Below are 23,484 nucleotides of genomic sequence, written 5' to 3'. Positions count from 1 at the left end.
TGAAAAACGTATTCAGGTGTTACCATTTAGTGGTCAATTGTACGGAATATGTACTGAACTGTGCAATCTACTAAAAAAAGTTTAAATCAATCAATCAATGCATTTGTCCTTTGTCAAAGGTTACTCTTCAAACGTGTTTCCTTTGGGATTGTGACTGCCTGTCCGATGCTTAATCAAAACATTCCAGGTTTTGTGCTAATATTACAATCAGATAAAGTGTGCTCTGCTCATCTTCCTGCTCCTCCCAGGGTGAGACCACTAACCAAAAGCTATTAGGTTCTGGAAGAGTTCTTTGCCTCCCACTCCTTCTTGTTTCTTTTTGTAGCAGCGTTGACCTTCTCCTTTGTAATCTGATGTTATTTGAGTACTCAAATAGTTACTTCAAAAGATCTTAATTGTCTCTGGACATTAGTTTATTCCAAAACAATGTCTAATACAATCTTTCCACATAACTACCATTTTTTCATATAATGCATGTAACAGGTATCAACTACGTCGCTTCAGTATCAGGGTTTTGGAATAAGTATTTAAATCATAAGCTTTGACGACTATAAGTTTAGTCATGTGATTTGTACATATTTTCAAATAAGTCAAAATTGACCAAACCCACAAGTACTGTAATTGAATTCATATTTGATAATGTATTCAAAACACTACCCTGTCTTACTTGTTGGTAGCAGAGAGCATATTTTAGTTGAGTAATGCTCTTTGTTTAAAATAAATATAGTACTTTGTCTATAACTTACATTGCTGTATTTGTCAAAACAGCAACACAAGAAGCACCTAAATCTAATAATTTGAATGAAATGATACAAAAGTCCTTTAATACTTTTATTCCAAAACAGATTTACATCACCCTTTAAACATGAGCTAAAAAGAAAGAAGTCAAGCGTTGTCATTTTGGGCCGATAAACATCAAAATTTGTTATACCGGTAGTTCATTTGCCTTTTTTAAATTTGCCCCCTGCTCCTCCGGTCTTCATTTTCTTTTTAGCCGATCCTTTCACCTCAGGTTCCTGCGTGGGAGATGAAAATTATTTCAATATTAGACTGTACAGTTGGAGTTTTATGATTGAGGATATTACATTTCAAACTTTTGGATCTTAGAGGTTTCAGGAGCCACACTATTCTGTTGGATGTACTTTACCTTCCGCTTGGATGACAGAGACCCGGTGACGGAGAAGAACGAGTCCAGTCGCCCCTGCGTGCTCCCCTGACGACTTTTCATGATCTTCTTACACCCGTTGCGCATCCTGTCCTCACTGCAAGAAAGCGCGATTATTTCATCAGGACGAGGATCCGACAGTAAGATGACGTAGGACGTTCGTGTCGTACCTGAATTGTTTCTCCTCACACATGAACCGCAGCAGCCCGTCCTCGTCCGGCTCGTTCCACTTCAGCTCTACTGTGGAACAATCCACCACGTCTGGCTTCAAGAACAGCTCCCTGGCCTCCTTGAACAGCCAGTCCTCCGGAGCCGGGTGCTTCTACGTGCAGGCGGAAGAACACATCAGACACAAACTCTCTTTTTTGGTCCAGATTCAGCGGGCTTACATTGGAGTCGATGTTATCCAAGATCTCCTCGATGCTGCCGTGCTGCTTGATCAGGTCGATGGCTCGCTTGGGGCCGATCCCCTTGATGGTGCCGCAGTAGTCGCAGCCCAGAAGGATACACAGGTCGATGAACTTGAAGGGAAACAACAAGGTATGAAGAAGGTCTCATAGTGGGAAATTCGGATATAAGCCAAAAGACTTTACCTGTTCGTTGGTCAAGTTGATGTCCTGCAGGATGCGAGTGAAGTGAAACTCTTGGACTGGAAGCTTCCTATGAACATTTCATTATTTTCATTGCATTAAATACAATATCAAGGGTGATGGGTCAAATGCAGAGAATAATTTCGCCACACCTAGTGTGTGTGTGACAATCATAAAGAAAGAAAAGAAAGAATATTGAATTGCTGTTTACCTGAATATAAGACAGCTACCGTATTTCCTTGAATTGCCGCCGGGTATACAGTATGCGCATGCCTCGATTTACCGCAGGGTCAAACTCGTTTCGCAAAATAATTAGCGCATGCCTAGAATTACCGCCGGGTAAGTCACGTACCTACTACGTTTTTAGCGTTACCCAGCAGTTCGCGGTATTGCAAATGTTTGTAGCAAACATCTGGTAGTGTTGGACAGGAAGTCATTCATAAGCATCCGGTTTACTTTCAAAATAAAATACTCCCGTCTTTCAGGCGAGCCTCGTTTTTGACACTTTGAGAGGTCCTCGTGGGTGGCGATGGACATGCTGTTTCTGGGAGGTCCACACATTCAAGAATAATGTACAGGCATATCCAGGGCAGCTAAATGGGGATATGGGGGCTGATACGGAGACCGGGAAAAGCATGGGAGCAAATAAGCAGGAGACATCTACCATACATATACATTGTACCGCTGTGTTATATCGCAGGCACTTGGGAGCCATTCAACAATTACGTATGCAAAGGGGGGTGGGGTTGGGGGTCAAAATCCTGGGGGGAAATGCGCACAATTAAGTACCATCATTTATATAGTAAATTTTGCGTACGGGGGTTGGGGTCAAAATCCTGGAGAAAAATGCGCACGTAATTGTTGAATGACCCCTTGTAAAAATAAAGAGTGTCACGTTATAATCGCCTTTTCAGACCCAAACAAAAAGAACTCCCGGGATGATTCATTGTGCTTTAAATTTTATTGTGGCATTAAGCGATTTCATGATTATCCTTACATCACACTCAAATTTATAAGCGCATGTCTAAATCTACCGCATGCCTTTGGTAAGCGCCGGAGTGAGAAGAGGTTTTAAATTAATTACCGCCGGTGCGCTAATTCAAGGAAATACGGTAAGTCTCAAGAACTGTCATGCATTCTAATAGGATAAATACAAAATTGTATTTGTTTATTTTTTCTTAAAGCTTGACTTTAAAAAAGGGGGTTGTCTTATATTCGGTTGCTACTGTACTTCCACGGCATTAATATTCAATTAAATCCTTAATAAACACCACAATTAATCTTTTACACCTTGTCTATATCAGGGGTTTTAAACCTCGATGCCCAACTTTTCCACTACAGAGGGGCCCACTCAAATATTAACACTGACTTAGTAACCTAATGCTAATCGCACTCAACAGTTATAGCTACCCTACTTACAGTTTACAACATTCTCAAATGATATGAAACCATGTGTTCATCAAAAATATTACTATTTCTTTAACCATAGGCTTATGTCAGGCTGATTAGAAGAATAAGTACTAAACAAATATACTGCATAAGAAGGGACTTATAAATAACTGACGAAAAATAAATGTACAATTATGTTGTGCTAAAATAAAATAAATTAATGAATGTTTCTTAATTAAACTGTCAATAAAATTAGCATGCAAAAGAAAATACAGCTTCACCACTTTAGTTAAGAAACTTCTCTGACAAGGTCCAGACTTTGTCTAGTTTGATATTGTCATTACTGCCACAAGTGGTGGGAAAGTGTTTTACAACAAAGTACCGCTGCAGCTCATATGGACCACAGCTGAGAAACATATTTTTTTGCCAGCCCTCTAGGTGGCACTCGCGGCCCAACAATGTACGGTAGCCCCTATGGTTAGAAAACACTGGCCTACAGTTTGGTGATACCTCGGTTTTCGTTCGTAATCCGACTAAGAAGGTCAGATCAATTTTTCCCGCAAAAAATCGAGAATAATTCATTTTATATGCAAAAAAAAGTGAACTCATTGTATTAACTTTTTTATTTACGAACGAGACCAGATAAAAATATGCTTGTGTGTGCAAACCTTGTCTCAGAGTATCAACGTTTCATCCACCCATTTTGTGCCCGGCAGCACATGCATTGCGGGCGGGTTTATCAATCTTTGGTGCTCAGTACAGCACTGCTGTTGTTTCATACACATTTGTGTGCTTTTAAAGTATTTTTAAAGCATTTTTTTCTAGTTTTGCAAGCTCAATATGAGTTCAAATAAAGTAATGGACAAACAATTTGTGGTTTGAAACATTGTCAACATTTCTTCTCATCTCCCCCTTCCGCCGCACACAAGAAGATTAAATAAGGTTTTATGCTTATCATTGTAGTGACATGGCTGGTAAAGTTAAGAAATTTGGTAATTTCAAACTGAGTGCAACACAGTTGACTCTGTGTGTGTGTGTGTGTGTATGTGTCTCGGCAGGGTGGCTACAAATGAGGACAGTTCAGCCTATTGTTGTTTTGGCTTTGTTAATAAATAGAATAGTGATGAATCACCCCCTTGCTATATTGGTTTGATATTGTGCTTTATATTGTGATCAAAATGTATAAACTTTTTCAAAAATATGGAATTTTGTCATGGCTGGTACCAATACTCAGGTTTACATTGTTTTTTATGGAGAAATATACAAACTTTTTATTTATGAACCCTGTTTAAGAACCAATTAAGTATGTCAATCGAGGTTCCACTCTAGATATAAATGACGTACTAATCAGTTTTACCTTTACTGAAAACTTTTGTTGGCGAAGAGGAGAAATGGTGGGGAGATAGCCACCTTTGTACTTTGCTTCAGTAGTGTTTCTCACATCGTTTACCAAAGTGCTGTCACTCGCAACTTTCTTTGGTCCCATATTTTGCGGTCGTACTCAAACAAAGCACCGAGATTGAGGAACCGAAGCGTGGGATTTTTTTCCCGGTAACTTGCTTTCCCGTAATGATACGTGAGCACATGGACTAGTTTGTCACACACAATGTTTGGCCTTATGTCAACTGAGACAATACACAAAAACCGTAGCAAACTTTAGGCAAAAATGTGTACCCAATCCCACAAAAATGGGTTGTACAAAAACCGAGGTACAATTTGCATTATTTTGAATAGTTAAAAAAAAACTTGATCATTTACGATATAGACCCCCCTACTTTTTCCATTTGTGTGTGTACCGCTACAAATCCTACAAATGTATGTGCTAAATATTCAGAGCACTTGTGTATTTTTCATCCAAAATGGCACATTTACTATACTAGCATTACGATGTAAGTACAATCATGTTTTGAAAGATTCCACCACCATAATGTGCCTAAAGAGGATGCGTGTAATGACATTACTTGGCTTCACTGGCAGTGAGGTGTCTCAGCAGAACGTTTGTTCCGAAAGTCAGGCCGTCCATGTCCTCTGTCGCCGTGGCAAAGACCTTGCCCGCTTTGACCAGAGCGGCACAGCTGGCTTCGGCCTCGCACGGGGCCTGCAAACATAAGGTTGTACTTTAGCCGAGGGCCCAAAGATCTTCTAGATCAGGGATGAGGAGAAAAATATATTCCCAAGCTGGCCAGACTGGCAAAATAATGGCATAGTAACTTAAAAATAAGAAAACTTCAGATTTTTTTTTTTTACTTTGGCCAAAAATAAAACAGGCACATTCTAAAAATGTACATATCCCAAAAAATGCTCTTGACAAAACCCTTCAAGTTAGTTGAAAAATCTGAGGAAAAAATGGTGCAGTTTTAAAAACACAATGAACTTAGCCATTCAATTTTAAGTCACAGTCCTTCCTGGGATTGAGCAAAATACAAAATAGATAATAGATAGATAAAAACTCTTCTAAGTACCAAATACCTAATTTGTCATGTCCACTTATTAATCCTGTGCTAACTCAACTAACAATAAGAAACTATTCAAGGGGGTTGAGTTACACTGTGCGGTCACTTTTCTCATTTTTTGACAAAGACATTTTGGGGCAATGAGGGTGCCAAAAAACGATGTGTTCAAAGCAGAAGACGTAAAACTGCAGGTATAATGTTTTATTTAGGTCGAGGGGGAGGAACCGCAGCCATGTTTTACTGTGTACCTCTTGTTTGGCCCCAGTATAAACCGTTTGCTTTCCTAACAGATTTGCTATTGAGACATCCAGTGGACACATTTAGAACAGCAGTTTCTTTCATTAAAAAAATTCAGCTCAAAGCAAACTCATCTCGAGGGCCCTAGGCCGGATTAAACCGGTTTGCGGGGCTGATTTGGCCCGCGGGCCGTACGTTTGAAACCCTTGCTTTAGATCATTGATTCTCAAAGTGGGGCCCGCTTGTGTCATTTTGTTTGGCCCGCTAAAGGGTGGCCACCAAATGTCATACATATTCATACTGACCTCTTTCAAGCTGCACACTCATTGTTGGTATGTCTTCAAGGCTACACTGTGAAAAAGTCAGTAGATTTTACGGTAAAAACTTGGCAGCTCACTCTGCGAAATTTACAGTGAAATATTCAAACAACAAGGAACGTAGATTTTAAGGTAAAAAAGTAGCAGCTCGGTCGCCATAATTCTGCGGTAAAAACAACAGTGGTATTGTTTTTTACTTTACAGTCATTTTAAAAACTAAAGTTCTGGTGACTGACTGAGCTGCCAGTTTTTACCGTAAAATCTATAGGTTGTTTTACAGGCTATCTAGCTGCCATCTATAGAACCTGACAACCTCTACTGCCTTATATTTATATATGGCGGTATGAGGCTAAATTCTTCACTCATGGCGTTGTATGGTATACATTGCTGTGTTTGGTCCACCGATCAATGGCACATTTTCGCATTGACTCTTGGAGGCAAAACGTTTAGGCACCTCTGCTCAAAACGCTCTCTGTAAAGACCTACTGCACAGATTCTAGCCAAAGATCATCAATATAACAGGACCTGGACCAGGATGCTGTTTTTAAGAACCGAGTGCCAACAATGATAGCCACACAAAAATTCTGATTTACTAAAGGTTTGCGTGTACTAAAACTTGTGCAAACATGATAGCACACGCAAAGCTGATCTACTAAATGTGTGCAAAGTGGATTGCATCTGTTAAGTGTACGCAGAATAAGCATGATGACATGAATGCGAAGAAAATGATCAAGTGTCTCTGTGGTAAAAGCCTTGTATGCACGCAAAATCCTCATTTAACAGAGGCTCTCTGCACTACTTTTCAATTGCACACACAATCTTAGTAGATCACACGCAACACGCCCACTCATAGTACATGCCAGAGGTGGGACCAAGTCATTGTTTTGCAAGTCACAAGTAAGTCTCAAGTCTTTGCCCTCAAGTCCGAGTCAAGTCCCGAGTCAAGACAGGCAAGCCCCGAGTCAAGTCCAAAGTCAAGACTGGAAAGTCTCAAGTCAAGTCCTAAGTCCTGCATTTTGAGTTTCGAGTCCTTTCAAGTCCTTTTAACCACAGACTAATATATTAACACAGATTGTGTATGCTTTTCAAATGCTGTATTTATTTATTAAAACAAGTGCATTTTAAATTGCAGGAAAGAAAATTGTGCTGACATTGCACTTTATAATAGCACTATTAACCAGTCATTTTAAACATTAACTCATTCCTTTACAGAACAAACACATTGAAAAATAAAGTGCAAATGTACTTATTTGTACAAAAGTGTTAACATTGAAAAAACATGACATATACGTGAACATAACAAAAAAGTTGTACTTTTTATATGTCAGGGCCCTATGCTGCATTGCATTTGCAAAAGACCAAATTAGCCAAGAGTCTGTCAGTCATTTGTGCACGATGGGGGCGTAGTATGATGCCACCATGGCTGAAAACTCGCTCCACTGGAGCACTGGAGGCAGGCACTGCCAAGACTCTCATGGCCACTCGGAACAGTGAAGGAAGAGTCTTCATGTTCAATGCCCAGAACAAAAGGGGGGAGAGAGTTGTTTTGGGTTGGTGCACTACTTATAAGTGTATCTTGTGTTTTTTATGTTGATTTAATTAAAAAAAGAAAAAGAAAAAAAAAAAATTTCTTGTGCGGCCCGATACCAATCGATCCACGGACCAGTACCGGGCCGCGGCCCGGTGGTTGGGGACCACTGAGGTAAACAACCAACAGTATGTCAGAAAGCTAGCTAAAACGGTACACATATTGATAATATAGTATACATTTTAACTGACCTTTATTTTACTATTTTTGTCTTTTTTTAGGTGGCTAAAATACGCGGTGCTGCTGACCGCCGTCTAACGTTACGTGTGATATATTGACTAACGTAACCCTGCTTAAAAAAAATCACTGAACAAAAAGTATGAATAAGGTAGTGAACTGCAACAGATTCCCGTGTTTGCAATAACGTTATAACGTTAGCAGTGAGTTTACAGCCTCACTGATTTAACTACACAGCAAATAAAAGTCGCGTTACTTAGCCAATAAACGTTATCTTACATTCAAAACTTACCGTTCTTTGTGCAACTTCAAATGCCGGACGAAGTTGGAAGTTGTTGCCTCTCCATCAGTAATTTTCGAACCGCATGTGTTGCATACTGCAAACCGTTTTGTGTTGACCACCTCGTAATTTTTATACCCAAACAAAATTATTTTAGGTATCATTTTTTGTTCACTGGCGTGTGGTTTGGACATGTCTTCTTCGTTGGTTGTCCTGCAATTTGATTGGATGAATGCTGTGTGATGAAAACAAAGTAGATCTAATTTGATTGGCTGTTGTACTGAGACCACACCAGCTGACACACGCAACGCTGATAGACAAGTACACAATGAAAAATACGGAGCGCTCCCGAATAATTTTTTCATCTTTGGGTTTTGGGGAAAGTCCAAGTGAAGTCACAAGTCATTGATGTTAAAGTCTAAGTTAAAGTTAAAGTTAAAGTACCAATGATTGTCACACACACACTAGGTGTGGCGAAATTATTCTCTGCATTTGACCCATCACCCTTGATCACCCCCTGGGAGGTGAGGGGAGCAGTGGGCAGCAGCGGTGGCCGCGCCCGGGAATCATTTTGGTGATTTAACCCCCAATTCCAACCCTTGATGCTGAGTGCCAAGCAGAGAGGTAATGGGTCCCATTTTTATAGTCTTTGGTATGACTCGGCCGGGGTTTGAACTCCCAACCTACCGATCTCAGGACGGACACTCTAACCACTAGGCCACTGAGTAGGTCGAGTTGCAAGTCTTTTTACATTTTGTCAAGTCGAGTCTAAAGTCATCAAATTCATGACTCGAGTCTGACTCTAGTCCAAGTCATGTGACTCGAGTCCACACCTCTGGTACATGCTATCTTATTTTTTTGCACACGCTGGTTAGAGAGTGGTATTTGGATCTTAGTAAATCAGGCCCTAAGACAGCTCTGGCGTCTTAAAGGAAAAAGGTGAACGTTGATAAAGCAAAGCCAACCTCAACGTACGGCACTCCCATCAGGGTCAGCAGCTTCTTGCATTCGTCGTTGTGATGCTTGGTGACTTTGACCAGACGCTTTGTGAGTTTGTCAATGTTCTCTTGTTCTCCTATCAACACAAGAGTCAATCAATGTTTATTTATAATCCCTTAATCTCAAATGTCTCAAAAGGCTGCACAAACCACAACAACATCCTCTAACTACATCAGGGCAAGAACACATTGTTACTCTTAAAGAGGAATGCAGCGGAATTAGCTTATGTTCAGTGTGTTGACATGCTTTTCCTCCATTTGTGCATGTTTTTATTGTGACTTTTCTGAAATGGTGTTACAGTATGTGTGTGTGGTTCTGAGCTGTGATTCAAGGGTTGGTCTTACAGAGGGCGGTGGCCTGCTAATAAGAGTTACTTACTGTTCAATTCAGTTCAGTTTATTTCGAACATGCATACAATACAATTACAATGTACCGTAATGCGTCACATATTACCAGTTGTTTCATTACAGCACGTCCAAAAATTAGCAGGAAGAAGCAGTGCTTATTTAACCCTATCCCTTTTCATATCATAGCAGTTTTATCCCATTTCTTTGTTCTCTCTTTGTAACAGAACAGTGAATAAATACATAAATAAATATACCATACGTAAACAAATATTAAATACATAATCATTTTAAGAAATAGTTGTTTCGTAGATGCTAATCCTGCCTCGTTAAAACATTTTTCATTGTACCGTACATATCAAATGTTGACTAGAACCTTAGTAAACATTTCTTACATGCACAAATCTTTATTTCAGCAAAAAAAAATAAAATCAATGGGTGTACTGCCATGCTTTAATTTTGTCACTTATTTTGCACTGAACCGGAAGTCACTGCACATTTTAATGCTTAGTGAAAATAGCGAAGTTAACAATACACCTGGGCCAATAAATTTTGCTGGAAGATATATTCTCCCACAAAATATTACCAATAAAAAATATTGTCAGCATTATTTTAATGCCAATTAAAACATTAATGTGATCATCACACATAATAATGCAAATAACCTTTTTAAATGCAATATACATGTACTTATGATTGGTATTTTTTCTAAACATAAAATGGACTCCATCTCTCAACAAAAATTTCACATCTTGAAGTGAATTCCTCCCCACTCGTCGGAAAAACTGGTTTAAGTGGTCTGTTCTGTTTTTTTGTTGCCATTACTTTCCAACAAATTTGCTTGTTCGTCCGTGTTCATGCAGCTCTTTTGGTTTGAAGCCAAAATATTTCCCACAACAGGACATTTGGCTTTGCAATCATCTTTTTTCATTCTTATTGATAATCAGCCTAGGATTAGTTGATAATATTAGAACGGAACACTTCTCACAGAAATGACCGCTTTGGTTTTCAAATGATATGGTTATGGTGTGTTTATTCCAAACATGCATACAATTATAATATGATACACAACATATGTACAGTTTCTTAAAACAGCATGACCAAAAAGGAGTAAGAGGAAGCAGAGCGTATTTAATCCTACCCCTTTTTGTATCACATTTGTTATTACTCATTATGTAACACAACAATGAATAAATAAATAAATCAGTAAATAAACAGACAATGAATAAGTAAATAATTATCAAATACCAATAAATTAAATTGTCATAAATAAATAGTTAAGTAATTTTTTATGGTTCACATTATGAGTTGAATAAGATTATCCCATTTTTAATAAGGTGCAATATTTTTTATCAGGATTGTTCTTCTTTGTATTTTGTGAACACTTTGAGTTTGAACAATTTATAATATTATTACTTTGTTTGACTTTTTTTTGGCTTTATCCATTCCATAATTTAATTCCACATACTGATATGCTAAAGGTCTTAAGTGTTGAAAGTGCGTACAAATGTCTTAAATTAGATTCTCTTTTGTTGAGATGAATTGCTGTACATTCTTGGCTAGCAGGTTATAGTTTGACTGGTACCCAATCATTTACTTAATGTCGAGGAAAGCGGTCGATGGTGCATATAGGTATTAACAATAACACTGTGTACCGGTTGGCGACATAAGCGGGATACAATGTGTCAATAATTATGTGAAAATATGAATTTGTATAATTGTACCCATTTCCTGGGCTTGTGCGAGCATCTTCTCTGCTTCGGCTCTCCTCTCCCCTCTCTTCTCCAGCTGAGGTCAAAAAAAAGTTAGATCCTTTTTAGCATTGAATAACATTATGATTACTTTGGGTGTGTTTTGTGGTTACTGGTCACAACAAAAAACAATGGCGCCGCCCACTAACCTCTCCAGACTTGAGCTGGGGAGGTTTTCCGTCAAACACGTAAACAGGCTTAATTCCGTGTTCCAGCATGCGGATCGTCCGGTAGAACATTCCCATGAGGTGGCTGCAAGTTGCAGCACACACACACACAAAAGTGAGAAATATAGGAGTTGTTGTTGTTAGAGGCCATACCTAGTAGTCTCGCCATCCTCGTTCTGCAGCACATTTCCATCCTGTCGCACAGCAATCAGGAACTGGTAGATGCACATGGAGGCATCAATAGCAATTTTCCTGCCTGGAAGAAAACAATGATGACGCTTCTTAATGCATCGTCTTAATGTGCGTCCTTATGATTACAGTATAACAATGATGCTTAGTAGGTTTACCAAAGTAGTTTTTGATATCTTGCTCTTTTATGGCGCCAGGAGCCTGGTCTGCTATCAGCTTGGCAAGTCCGTGAATTCCCATAGTGGACAAATGGAAAACTCTATAAAACACAATGAATGAATTATATGGTTGCTGTCATTTTTAACAGTACTGTCAACACTACTGCTACTACTGTTTTTGGACCTCAGGAAAGCATTTGATACAGTAAATCATTCTGTTCTTCTTACCAAGCTCTCAAAATTTAACTTCTCTCAAAATGCTGCGAGCTGGATTGAATTGTATCTGCATGATCAAACACAATCTGTCTCAGTTAACAACTGCAGATCTGACTCTCTTAAGCTAACCTCCGGAGTCCCTCAGGGGTCAATATTAGGCCCCTTTTATTTAGCCTCTATATTAATGATTTGCCCACTGTTTGTCCTCAAGCTGAATGCTTAATGTATGCAGACGACACGGTTTTCTTCCTTCATGGTCACACCAAATACATTGTTGCTGCTAAACTCACTAAAACAATGTCCTATGTTACAACTTTGTTGCAGGAATGCAATGGTTTCTAAAACTGTAGGCATGTATGTAACTAAAACAAAAAAAGTATCACCTGACCCCGACATACATATTAATGGAGAAAGAATACAAACTGTCAATCAATATACAAACCCCGTTTCCATATGAGTTGGGAAATTGTGTTAGATGTAAATATAAACGGAATACAATGATTTGCACATCCTTTTCAACCCATATTCAATTGAATGCACTACAAAGACAAGATATTTGATGTTCACACTCATAAACTTTATTTTTTCTTTGCAAATAATAATTAACTTAGAATTTCATGGCTGCAACACGTGCCAAAGTAGTTGGGAAAGGGCATGTTCACCACTGTGTTACATCACCTTTTCTTTTAACAACACTCAATAAACGATTGGGAACTGAGGAAACTAATTGTTGACGCTTTGAAAGTGGAATTCTTTCCCATTCTTGTTTTATGTAGTGCTTCAGTCGTTCAACAGTCCGGGGTCTCCGCTGTCGTATTTTACGCTTCATAATGCGCCACACATTTTCGACGGGAGACAGGTCTGGACTGCAGGCGGCCCAGGAAAGTACCCGCACTCTTTTTTAACGAAGCCACGCTGTTGTAACACGTGCTGAATGTGGCTTGGCATTGTCTTGCTGAAATAAGCAGGGGCGTCCATGAAAAAGAAGGCGCTTAGATGGCAGCATATGTTGTTCCAAAACCTGTATGTACCTTTCAGCATTAATGGTGCCTTCACAGATGTGTAAATTACCCATGCCTTGGGCACTAATGCACCCCTATACCATCACAGATGCTGGCTTTTGAACTTTGCGTCGATAACAGTCTGGATGGTTCGCTTCCCCTTTGGTCCGGATGACACAATGTTGAATATTTCCAAAAACAATTTGAAATGTGGACTCGTCAGACCACAGAACACTTTTCCACTTTGCATCAGTCCATCGTAGATGATCTCGGGCCCAGAGAAGCCGGCGGCGTTTCTGGATGTTGTTGATAAATGGCTTTTGCTTTGCATAGTAGAGCTTTAACTAGCACTTACAGATGTAGCGACGAACTGTATTTAGTGACAGTGGTTTTCTGAAGTGTTCCTGAGCCCATGTGGTGATATCCTTTAGAGATTGATGTCGGTTTTTACCAGCTGGTCTCAGGCTGGTCAGAGTTTAAAAAAAACCCCATTGGAAATCTTGTCAAGCAATTAAGGTTATGGATAAAAAAAATCTAGGCACTATCATCAGTGTGCCATTCTAAAAATATACAGTATTTTAAACTGGGACAGTCTTCACACATTTGCAGACTTAAAACTGACCTATAAAGTACTGCATGAATTGGCTCCAGATCCTCTGGCAGAGTTCATCAGCCGTGAGAGTGTCACTCGAGGCTCTGTCAGAGGTGACTGTTATATTCCTCTGCGCAGGAGCACTTTCAGTAAGGCCTGGTCAGTAAGGGGTGAAAATGTGTGGAACTCAGTACCTGAGTAGGTTAAATTGGTCACAACTTACAAGGCCTTCACAAAAACAATTATCAACGTCTACAGCTGCGAGTACTAAAAGATGAGCCTGTTTTGATGCTAAGATAAATGTTATGTTGTGATGTTGTATTTTATTTTTTAATCATATTGTTTATGTATTGTGTGCTTTGTTTATTTTTTTTCTCTCTCTTTCTTTTCTTTTAAATTGTAATGTTAATGCCTTTTGTATATCATGGCCAGGGGACTACAGATGAAAACTAATTCTGGCTTTTTTTAACCATGTGTAGTCATGTGTTTTATGAAATTGCATTGTCCCCTTTGATATAAACAAATCTAATTTTAACAAGTGGTAATGTGATGTTAGCTTGCAGGGGGTTCCACTCATAAACGCGTGCGTGAGGCTTTCCATGTCCGATTAATGGAGTGAATCATTCGCGTTGCTGTGTCATCTCATTTTTTGCACGTAGAGTTGCGTTCAATTGTACGTCGTGCTAGCGAGCTAACACGTCGTTCGGCAAAAGTATCCGTGAGCACGGCAGCAAAACATGCATCGCACTCCGCAGCGTGGACACGAATCGACAGCCTCAAAATTATCCGAATAATGAACTCGTATTGTTTACAACGTACTTACAGTCGCGGCGTCCGCTAAGTGTTGTGCCGCGAGGACTTGCGTCGGTTTCGCGCGGAATGAACTAAAAGGCATCACTAATCTACCCATCGAGCGCGCTACCAGTAAAAAGGCCGACGCGTTTTCTATCGATGCTTTAAATTCGATTAAGCAGAGCTTTTTTTCTAGCCAGGATCCTGATTGGTTCGCTGCGGTTACACGGATATCCGGTCAACACACTAGCAAATATTTGACTCTGGTTCGTTATCGTGCTTGATTTATTTATTTATTTTGATAGCATATAACTAATACATGCTCATTTATATGTCCAATGCTCTGTATTGGGACGTTTTATTGGCAATAAGCAAGATGAGCACAACGAAGGCGTGTTGTGTTTCTCCGCCCACCCCGGAAAACTGAGGAGAGCTTCGGATATTTTTCTTTTTGAGGTGACGTGGAGTCAATCAAGACAACTATTTGGTAGATGTTAGTTAACGCACTCAATGCTATAGTTCCTACGACTGTTTAATACGTGACTTTTGCTTAAAAAAACAAAAGAATGTCGAGAATTCGGATCGAAGTATCGAAGCAAAGAGGAGTCGGACGGGGCCTGGAGGAGTCTGACAGAGAAACAGGTTTGTTGGGCGAGCAGCACTCATCGGTCACACTCAGCGATGAAATATATTGATATGTAATTTCTCAACGAGAACTATACATAGACGAAGTTGCAACGCTCTCATTTCGTGTATTTGATTTGATCCCCTTTCCTCAAAAACTGCAAATATCAATCAATCAAAGTTTATTTACATAGCCCTAAATCACAAGTGTCTCAAAGGGCTGCACAAGCCACAACGACATCCTCAGATCCCACATCAGGGCAAGGAACAACTCAACCCAATGGGCTATATATATATATAGCCTTTACAACTCCTGGAATAAAAATATATAATCACCAGTTGGAGGGTGTTCATTCAGTTGTTTAATTTTGTAGAAAAAAACCAGATAAGACATGAAACAAAACTATAGCCATTTCAAATGACAACGTCCTGGCTTTAAGACACTAAAATAAATCAAGAACATATATTGTGGTCATCTGTAACTGTTTAATTTTAAGATCAAAGTCAAGTTCCACCACCTCTGGCTTTTATAGCTGTTTGCAGTCTCCGAGGCATGGACTTTTAACAAGGACTCTTCATCAATCTTGCTCCAACTTTCTCTGATTGCTGTTGGCAGATCAGCTTTGCAGGTTGTAGTAACGTCACCGACCATCCCTCCATCCATCTTCAACCGCTTATCCGAAATCGGGTCACGGGGACAACAGCTCCAGCAGAGAACCCCAGACTTCCCTCTACAGAGCAACATTAGCAACTTCCTCCTGGGGGATCCCGAAGCGTTCCCAGGCCAGAGAGGAGAGATAATCCCCCCATCTGGTCTTTGGCCTGCCCCAGGATCTCCTCCCAGTGGGAGGTGCAACAAGGACCTCCCTAGGGAGACGCTTGTGAGGCATCCGTACGAGATGCCCGAACCACCTAAGCTGGCTCCTTTCCAAGCGAAGGAGCAGCGGCTCTACTCCGAGTTTCTCTCGGGTGACTGAACTTCTCACCCTATCTCTAAGGGAGATGCCAGCCACCCTTCTGAGGCAACTCATTTCGGCCGCTTGTATCCGCGATCTTATTCTCTCGGTCATGACCCACACTTCATGACCATAGGTGAGAGTAGGAATGTAGATAGCTCGGTAGGCCGAGAGCTTTGCCTTCTGGCTCAGCTCTCGTTTGGTCACAACAGTGCGGCAGGTTGGGGAGGAGACCCTGCCCCAAGTGGAGGAGTTTAAGTACCTCGGAGTCTTGTTCACGAGTGAGGGAAGAGTGCATCGTGAGATCGACAGGCGGATTTGTGTGGCGTCTTCAGTAATGCGGACGCTGTATCGATCCCTTGTGGTGAAGAAGGAGCTGAGCCGGAAGGCAAAGCTCTCATTTTACCAGTCGATCTACGTTCTCATCCTCACCTATGGTCATGAGCTTTGGGTTATGACCGAAAGGACAAGATCACGGGTACAAGCGGCCGATATGAGGTTCTTCCGCTGGGTGGCAGGGCTCTCCCTTAGAGATAGGGTGAGAAGCTCTGCCATCCGGGGGGAGCTCAAAGTAAAGACGCTGCCCCTCCACATCGAGAAGAGCCAGATGAGGTGGTTCAGGCATCTGGTCAGGATGCCACCCGAACGCCTCCCTGAGGAGGTGTTTAGGGCACATCCGACCTGTAGGAGGCCACGGGGAAGACCCAGGACACGTTGGGAAAACTATGTCTCCCGGCTGGCCTGAGAATGCTTCGGGATCCCCCGGGAAGAGCTGGGCGAAGTGGCTGGGGAGAGGGAAGTCTGGGCTTCCCTGCTTAGGCTGCTGCCCCCGCCACCCAACCTCGGCTAAGCGGCAGAAGATGGATGGATGGATGGATCCTGAAAAACAGCATATAGACCACAGGGGCTGCGCAAATGTATTTCTTCTTTTCTTTTTGACAGAACAATGTATGTACTGCATTAACTTGCATAACTGTTCAACTTTCATATTATTTGATCATGCAACAGTGATTATATTATATGCTGTTTAATATATTTGTTGGTAAAAATACTAAATATCTGCTGGTCACCTTGACACAGGATTTCAAAGCAAGTTTATTCTTCAATTTGCACATAAACGAAATGCAATAATTGAATGCGTAGGCAATTGTGTAATATTATCATGAGGCGATTATACATTTATTTTGATATATTATTCACTGTTACAAGTGGCCCTCTTAAGGCAGCCCTAATGATGATGTGGCCCTCAATGAAAACGAGTTTAACAACCCTCATAGGATCTTTGACTTGTGTTTTTTGCAGTAGGTCCTTAAAAACAATAAGATACGTGATTATAATTATTATTAATTTTAAATCAAATTGAAATCTATCCATTCAGTAAACAATGTGTTTACTTTTATTTACACTATTTTACATTGACGTCACCTCAGTCACAAAACCAAATTCAATTGGGACGACAGCCTCTACTTAAAATGAGGTTTTGTCACTTACACTGCCAAACTGCTTTTGAAGTATGCTTAGTCATTTTGGTGGACGTCCTAAACGACACACCCAGTATAAACATAATGAGTGCTGTCAAGGTTTAAAGATATATGCACGTTCATTGACGTGGCATTGCAATGCATACAGTAAGTGACAGAAGTTCAAAATAACAACATTTGTAACATTTGCGTTTGCACCAGGCCTTTTTCACTGTGGAAGAAGACACCTGCCTGGGCCCTGCTGGATGACGACGATGAGCCTGCACTGCGTCTTGATCCTGGGCTTCTTCTCAGGCGGGACACTGGGCTACAAGCAGGGGGACAACGTGACCCTGTATGTCAACAAAGTGGGTCCTTATCATAACCCCCAGGAGACGTATCACTACTACACACTGCCTGTTTGCAGGCCGGACAAGGTCAGTCTTTGTCAGAGCAACACACTTGCAGCCATCATTTGACACAAAAAATATAAAGATAATTTCAAATTGCTGCAGGCCATGGCATGCATGTATTAAAGGGGCTGTTTGCAACATTCACACAAATGCCTGGAGGGAGCTAACTTTCCAATGTATTTTACACAGTATAAACCGCCCTTTTACGCCTCCTCGTACGAAAAGACGTAATTTAAGTATGTATACGTAACACATGCACACACATTAGTTTTAACATTAGTTGTAGGTGTAGTTGGCTAATAATAGCAATTTTGGATAGCTAGTGTTAGCTGTCATTGAATCACACATCATTTGTATGTGTGCACGCGCTCCCTGTGCGTAGGTGGTGACGAGACCGAGTGAGGGACCGCCGTAAACACCAATCATTTTATTCGGGCCGGTAAAAAAAATATTACATAAACTTTGCAATTGTGAAAATTATAGACAATTGTCAAACAAATCTGTACTGTTAAACCACTAATGGTAACATAAGATAGCTGGTGGTGTTCTTGTTATATTTTTTGCTTTGAAAAATGTAACCTCGAGGAAGTTGCAAAGGACACCTTTAATTACACAAAAAATGGGTAATCCCCAATCAATTTGACTTAGTCACTTAAATATGGGTTAATACTTATGTTGTGCTCGTAAGGTTTAATTGTTGAAGTTCACACGATAAATACTGCATATTCCAAAATAGTTTTTATTATGATTTTTATTTGATTTACTGCTTATTTTCTGGTTGGAAATACCATAAAACAATAACAGAAGTCAGTATTTTCCCCACAGGACTGGATAATACAGTATCTTTAGTGATGGTTTGCAGGGGAGGTCCAAATTTATTTTTAAAACATAAATGAATGTATGGAAAACATAGTAACTTTCTGGAAATATTTAAACGTGTTTTTCGTAGAAACATACTCATATTGGCCCATTTTCAGCACAATCACAAACTAAATTATGGTATATTTTGAAAGCATTTTTTTTAAAATTGAGATTTAATTGTATCATGTAAAGATTTTATGCCAAAAGATTGGGACACTTATTGTAATCATGGAATTGTTCATTTTTGTTTTTATTTTTGGGAAAAATAACACTATTTTACTGAGTACCTCCAGATGGAGCCTGTGTACCACCAGTGGTAATGATACCACAGCTTAAGATATAAGAAATGATTTAACTTTTGAATGTTGAAGTGTACAATATTAAACATACTTTTAAACTATTGTTCTTTTTAAAAAAAAAATCCTAATTGTCCTCCAGGTGCATCACAAGTCCTTGAGTCTGGGAGAGGTCCTGGATGGCGACAGAATGGCCGAATCGTTGTATCACATTCGCTTCAGAGAAAACGTTGAGATGAAAACCCTTTGCCAGCTCACATTGTCGGAGGAGCAGGTATGCTCTGGAACATTTTTTCAATGCACTGATTGACAAACTGGTTTTTTTTCTTGGCATTGACAAGTACAATCTGTGTAGTTTTACATGGAGAACATGACAGCGACAATCAGTACATTTATATGCACTAAGATGCTAAAACCAAGGTTAGGTTAAATACCTCACTTGTAATGTGTACTATGTGTGTTGGGGTCAACGGGTTCATAGCTGTCCTCACATCAAATCCAAACTTTGTTGTGCTTTACAGCAGTTTAAAAGGGGGGAAAAAGAACACACGCACGCGCATACTCCACCATTGACAATAACCATACATAGCATGGTACTGAGGTTTGAAGAAAATGCCTCATTTGAGGTGTTCACACTGAAGAATACCTCAAAATTACCGCTACTTAATAAAATAATGTAAGAAGTATTTTAAAAGATATGTAAAATATAAATTAATATTTAAATAGTAAGAATGATAGTAGTAATAGAAATAAAAAAAATAAAAAAAATAAAAATTAAGAACCTAAGAAGAGTTTCCAATGTTCAGTAAAAAGCCTGAAATAAAAGGATGGGCTTTTAAAATGTTTCTTTTTAAATATCAACAGTCCTGAGGTTCTCTGCCAAGCTGTTCCACAGGTTGGGGCCATAGTAGCTAAATCTGTTCTGGTATTTGGACCAAGGCTTGATATCGTTAAAGCAGGCGCAAGGCCATTAAGACATTTAAAAACTAATAACAGATCTTTAAATGGGAACATTATCACAATTTCAGAAGGGTTAAAACCATTAAAAAACAGTTCCCAGTGGCTTATTGTATTTTTCGAATTTTTTTTTTTAAATTTTACCCATCACGCAATATCCCTAAAAAAAGCTTCAAAGTGCCTGATTTTAACCATCGTTATATACACACCCGTCCATTTTCCTGTGACGTCACATAGTGATGCCAATACAAACAAACATGGCGCATAGAACAGCAAGCTATAGCGACATTAGCTTGGATTCAGACTCGGATTTCAGTGGCTTAAGTGATTCAACAGATTACGCATGTATTGAAACGGATGGTTGTAGTGTGGAGGCAGGTAGCAAAAACAAAATTGAAGAAGAAACTGAAGCTATTGAGCCATATCGGTTTGAACCGTATGCAAGCAAAACCGACGAAAACGACACGACAGCCAGCGACACGGGAGAAAGCGAGGACGAATTCGGCGATCGCCTTCTAACCAACGATTGGTATGTGTTTGTTTGGCATTAAAGGAAACTAACAACTATGAACTAGGTTTACAGCATATGAAATACATTTGGCAACAACATGCACTTTGAGAGTGCAGACAGCCCAATTTTCATCAATTAATATATTCTGTAGACATACCCTCATCCGCTATCTTTTCCTGAAAGCTGATCTGTCCAGTTTTGGAGTTGATGTCAGCAGGCCAGGGAAGCTAGGGTCGATATTCTTCTCTTGTTCATCTTTGGTGGCATAAGGGACGGTGTGAGCCAAGACATCCAGGGGGTTTAGCTCGCTCGTCTGCGGGAACAAACCGCCATTGCTTGCCGTGCTACCGAGGTCTTTTGTCCCTGAATTGCTCACACACTCCGGCAGATTCAATGGGGGTCTGGCGGCAGATTTCTTTGACTTTATCGTTCGAAATGCATCTGCTTTGAGTGTCGCAGGATATCCACACATTCTTGCCATCTCTGTCGTAGCATAGCTTTCGTCGGTAAAGTGTGCGGAACAAACGTCCAATTTCTTGCCACTTTCGCATCTTTGGGCCACTGGTGCAACTTGAATCCGTCCCTGTTCGTGTTGTTACACCCTCCGACAACACACCGACGAGGCATGATGTCTCCAAGGTACGGAAAACAGTCGAAAAAAACGGAAAATAGCAGAGCTGATTTGACTCGGTGTTTGTAATGTGTTTGAGAAAAAATGGTGGATTGCTTCTCGATGTGACGTCACATAGTGACGTCATCGCTCCGAGAGCGAATAATAGAAAGGCCTTTAATTCGCCAAAATTCACCCATTTAGAGTTCGGAAATCGGTTAAAAAAATATATGGTCTTTTTTCTGCAACATCAAGGTATATATTGACGCTTACATAGGTCTGGTGATAATGTTACCCTTTAAAATCGACCCTGAAGCGGACAGGGAGCCACTGCAGCAACTTTAAAACTGGTGCAATGTGGTCCTGCCCTCTGGTCCTCGTCAGCACACGTGCAGCAGAGTTTTGTGCTACTTGTAGATTTATAATATTATTTTTGGGAAGACCAGAGGGCAGGGCATTACAATAGTCTAGTGGTTCTCAAACTTTTTTCACCAAGTACCACCTCGGAAAAAACTTGGCTTTCCAAGTACCACCATAATGACCAACATTAAAATACAGTATAGCGACATACTCACAAGTATTCATTAAAAACGAGGCGAGGTATAGTTATTATTTTTGGACTCTATAACATTACACACAGTTTGAACAGTAACACTATCTTTGAATATAGGTAGTGCTCGTGCCTAACAGCAAGAAGGTCCTGGGTTCGATTCCCGGGCTCGCGGTCTTTCTGTGTGGAGTTTGCATGTTCTCCCCGTGACTGCATGGGTTCTCTACAGGTACTCCGGCTTCCTCCCACCTCCGAAGACATGCTCCTGGGGAAAGGTTAATTGGGAACACTAAATTGGCCCTAGTGTGTGAATGGGAATGTTGTCTATGTGTGGTGGCCCTGCGATGAATTGGCGACTTGTGTGGGGTGTACTCCTTCTTCCGCCCGAGTGCAGCTGGGAGAGGCTTCAGCGCCCCCAAGAGGGATAAGCGGTAGAAAATGGATGAATGGATGAATTACTCTAAAGCCACTGTTTTGTCTTGGTTGAGATGTAGGAAATTCACTGCCACTCATGGCTTGATGTCTAAAACAGTGTTTCTTAAACTTATTGTTGGGCTGCCAGCGCCCCGTACAGGGCCGCCAAAAAATATCTGTTTCTCAGCTGTGGTCCGTATGGGCTGCAGTGGTACTCAGTTGCAATTCAGACATGACGACGGATGGAATTTTTAAAATGCGTTCTAAATATTAAATACATGCGATAAAAAGTCTGCTTACAATGGAGCCTATGGGAGCCGCGCAATTACGCCCACAAAGCCCTTAAAAAAACATCCAAACACCTCCCTTGAGGTTTTATATACATCATGTAAGTATATATGTTATGTAGTAACGGGCACATTTATAATAACATTTAAGTATTTTGATCATTTTAAGCAAACGTAGCATATTAATTTCAAAAACGCATCACATGGTCTGCTTTTTTTCTCTTCATCACTGATTTCTGCTCACTGCAGACTTTATTAGAGCCAACAAACATAATAAAACATCCCTTACTGTACAAGGTCTGCTGTCATTAGGATGCCGACTGCTAGGATGTTCATATATTCCCATTGAGATGAAGAATGACCATAATCCTCACAAATAAAACGGTGGAGCGGGGACAAGCGTCTTTTCGTGTCATCCTTGCCAGTTTTGGGTCCTAAATGGCTGTCAAAGTGTACCAACTTGTCGGAATACCTACTTAGACTTCTTCTGTCCAGGTGAGAGGCATGATTTATGATCTACAATAAACTTACAGGGAGCAGGGAAGCAGCAGACCACTCGACTATGTGAACATAGGGACACACTATAACTAGTTTGTCTGTGTTGGTGCTTATAATAACAATATCACTAATACTTAGTTAATATTCAAGTCACGAAATGTAAATGGAGTATTGTTGGTGCTTTTTGAATGGTTATTTATTAGATTTTATGGGCAAAATAGACGAGTCCTCAATGGCTGCTGTAAGCAGACGTTTATTCAACATTTAGAATGCATTTTAAAAATCCATCCGTCAATAGACAAAATTCCCCAAAAAAGTGCAGTTCCACTTCAAGCGCCAAAAATAAAACTAAAGTGGTGAAGCTGCATTTTCATTTACACTTTAATTGTATTAACAGTTTATTCTAAACACATATTATTAATATTTATAATTGATTTATTCAAAATGTATTAATTTTAGCGCATACATTAAATTGCTACAGTTTGATCTTTTTTCACAGCTTTTGTTTTTATTTGGTCAGATTGATAGAGGATTCCAGTATGTAAAAAAAAAATGCATCAGTTTTCATGAGGCCTTTCCTTTTAGTATATTTGATTAGTATTTGTTTTTGTAATTAGCCTGGCGTAAGCATTGATAATAATC

The 23,484-nt window shown here is 40.1% G+C and overlaps 2 protein-coding genes across 5 annotated transcripts in view; one reads left to right on the top strand and one right to left on the bottom strand.

The window, feature by feature from the left end:
- Window positions 1-817: 817 nt before the first annotated feature.
- On the bottom strand, window positions 818-14,529 carry fen1 (flap structure-specific endonuclease 1). Of its 3 annotated transcripts, XM_061965450.1 has the most exons (13): window positions 14,437-14,515; window positions 13,644-13,769; window positions 11,805-11,905; window positions 11,611-11,713; window positions 11,440-11,542; window positions 11,264-11,327; window positions 9,162-9,271; window positions 5,106-5,242; window positions 1,759-1,825; window positions 1,555-1,686; window positions 1,336-1,487; window positions 1,148-1,262; window positions 818-1,016 (listed from the first exon to the last, which is right to left on the bottom strand). In XM_061965450.1, exons 3-13 carry the CDS (start codon window positions 11,884-11,886, stop codon window positions 939-941), a joined length of 1,143 nt encoding a protein of 380 aa, XP_061821434.1. In that variant the 5' UTR covers window positions 11,887-11,905; window positions 13,644-13,769; window positions 14,437-14,515; the 3' UTR covers window positions 818-938. The 3 variants fall into 3 exon arrangements, with proteins under 3 accessions (XP_061821434.1, XP_061821433.1, XP_061821435.1); XM_061965449.1 differs by lacking the exon at window positions 13,644-13,769 and having other exon boundaries at window positions 14,437-14,529; XM_061965451.2 differs by lacking the exon at window positions 13,644-13,769 and having other exon boundaries at window positions 14,433-14,483.
- tm9sf1 (transmembrane 9 superfamily member 1) overlaps window positions 14,390-23,484 on the top strand; it is a 23,108-nt gene continuing 14,013 nt past the window's right edge. The window contains exons 1-4 of one of the 2 annotated variants that reach the window (XM_061965447.2): window positions 14,390-14,861; window positions 14,971-15,047; window positions 17,668-17,882; window positions 19,158-19,289. In XM_061965447.2, the coding sequence (XP_061821431.1) occupies window positions 14,972-15,047; window positions 17,668-17,882; window positions 19,158-19,289 (423 nt within the window). In that variant the 5' untranslated portion in view covers window positions 14,390-14,861; window position 14,971. Of the gene's footprint in view, window positions 14,893-14,970; window positions 15,048-17,667; window positions 17,883-19,157; window positions 19,290-23,484 lie in introns of both variants that reach the window. The other variant, XM_061965446.2, reaches the window with a different exon arrangement.

The sequence above is a fragment of the Nerophis lumbriciformis genome, linkage group LG07, assembly GCF_033978685.3.
Source record: "Nerophis lumbriciformis linkage group LG07, RoL_Nlum_v2.1, whole genome shotgun sequence".
NCBI classification, from domain to species: domain Eukaryota; kingdom Metazoa; phylum Chordata; class Actinopteri; order Syngnathiformes; family Syngnathidae; genus Nerophis; species Nerophis lumbriciformis.
This window is presented reverse-complemented; position numbering and strand designations above follow the sequence as displayed.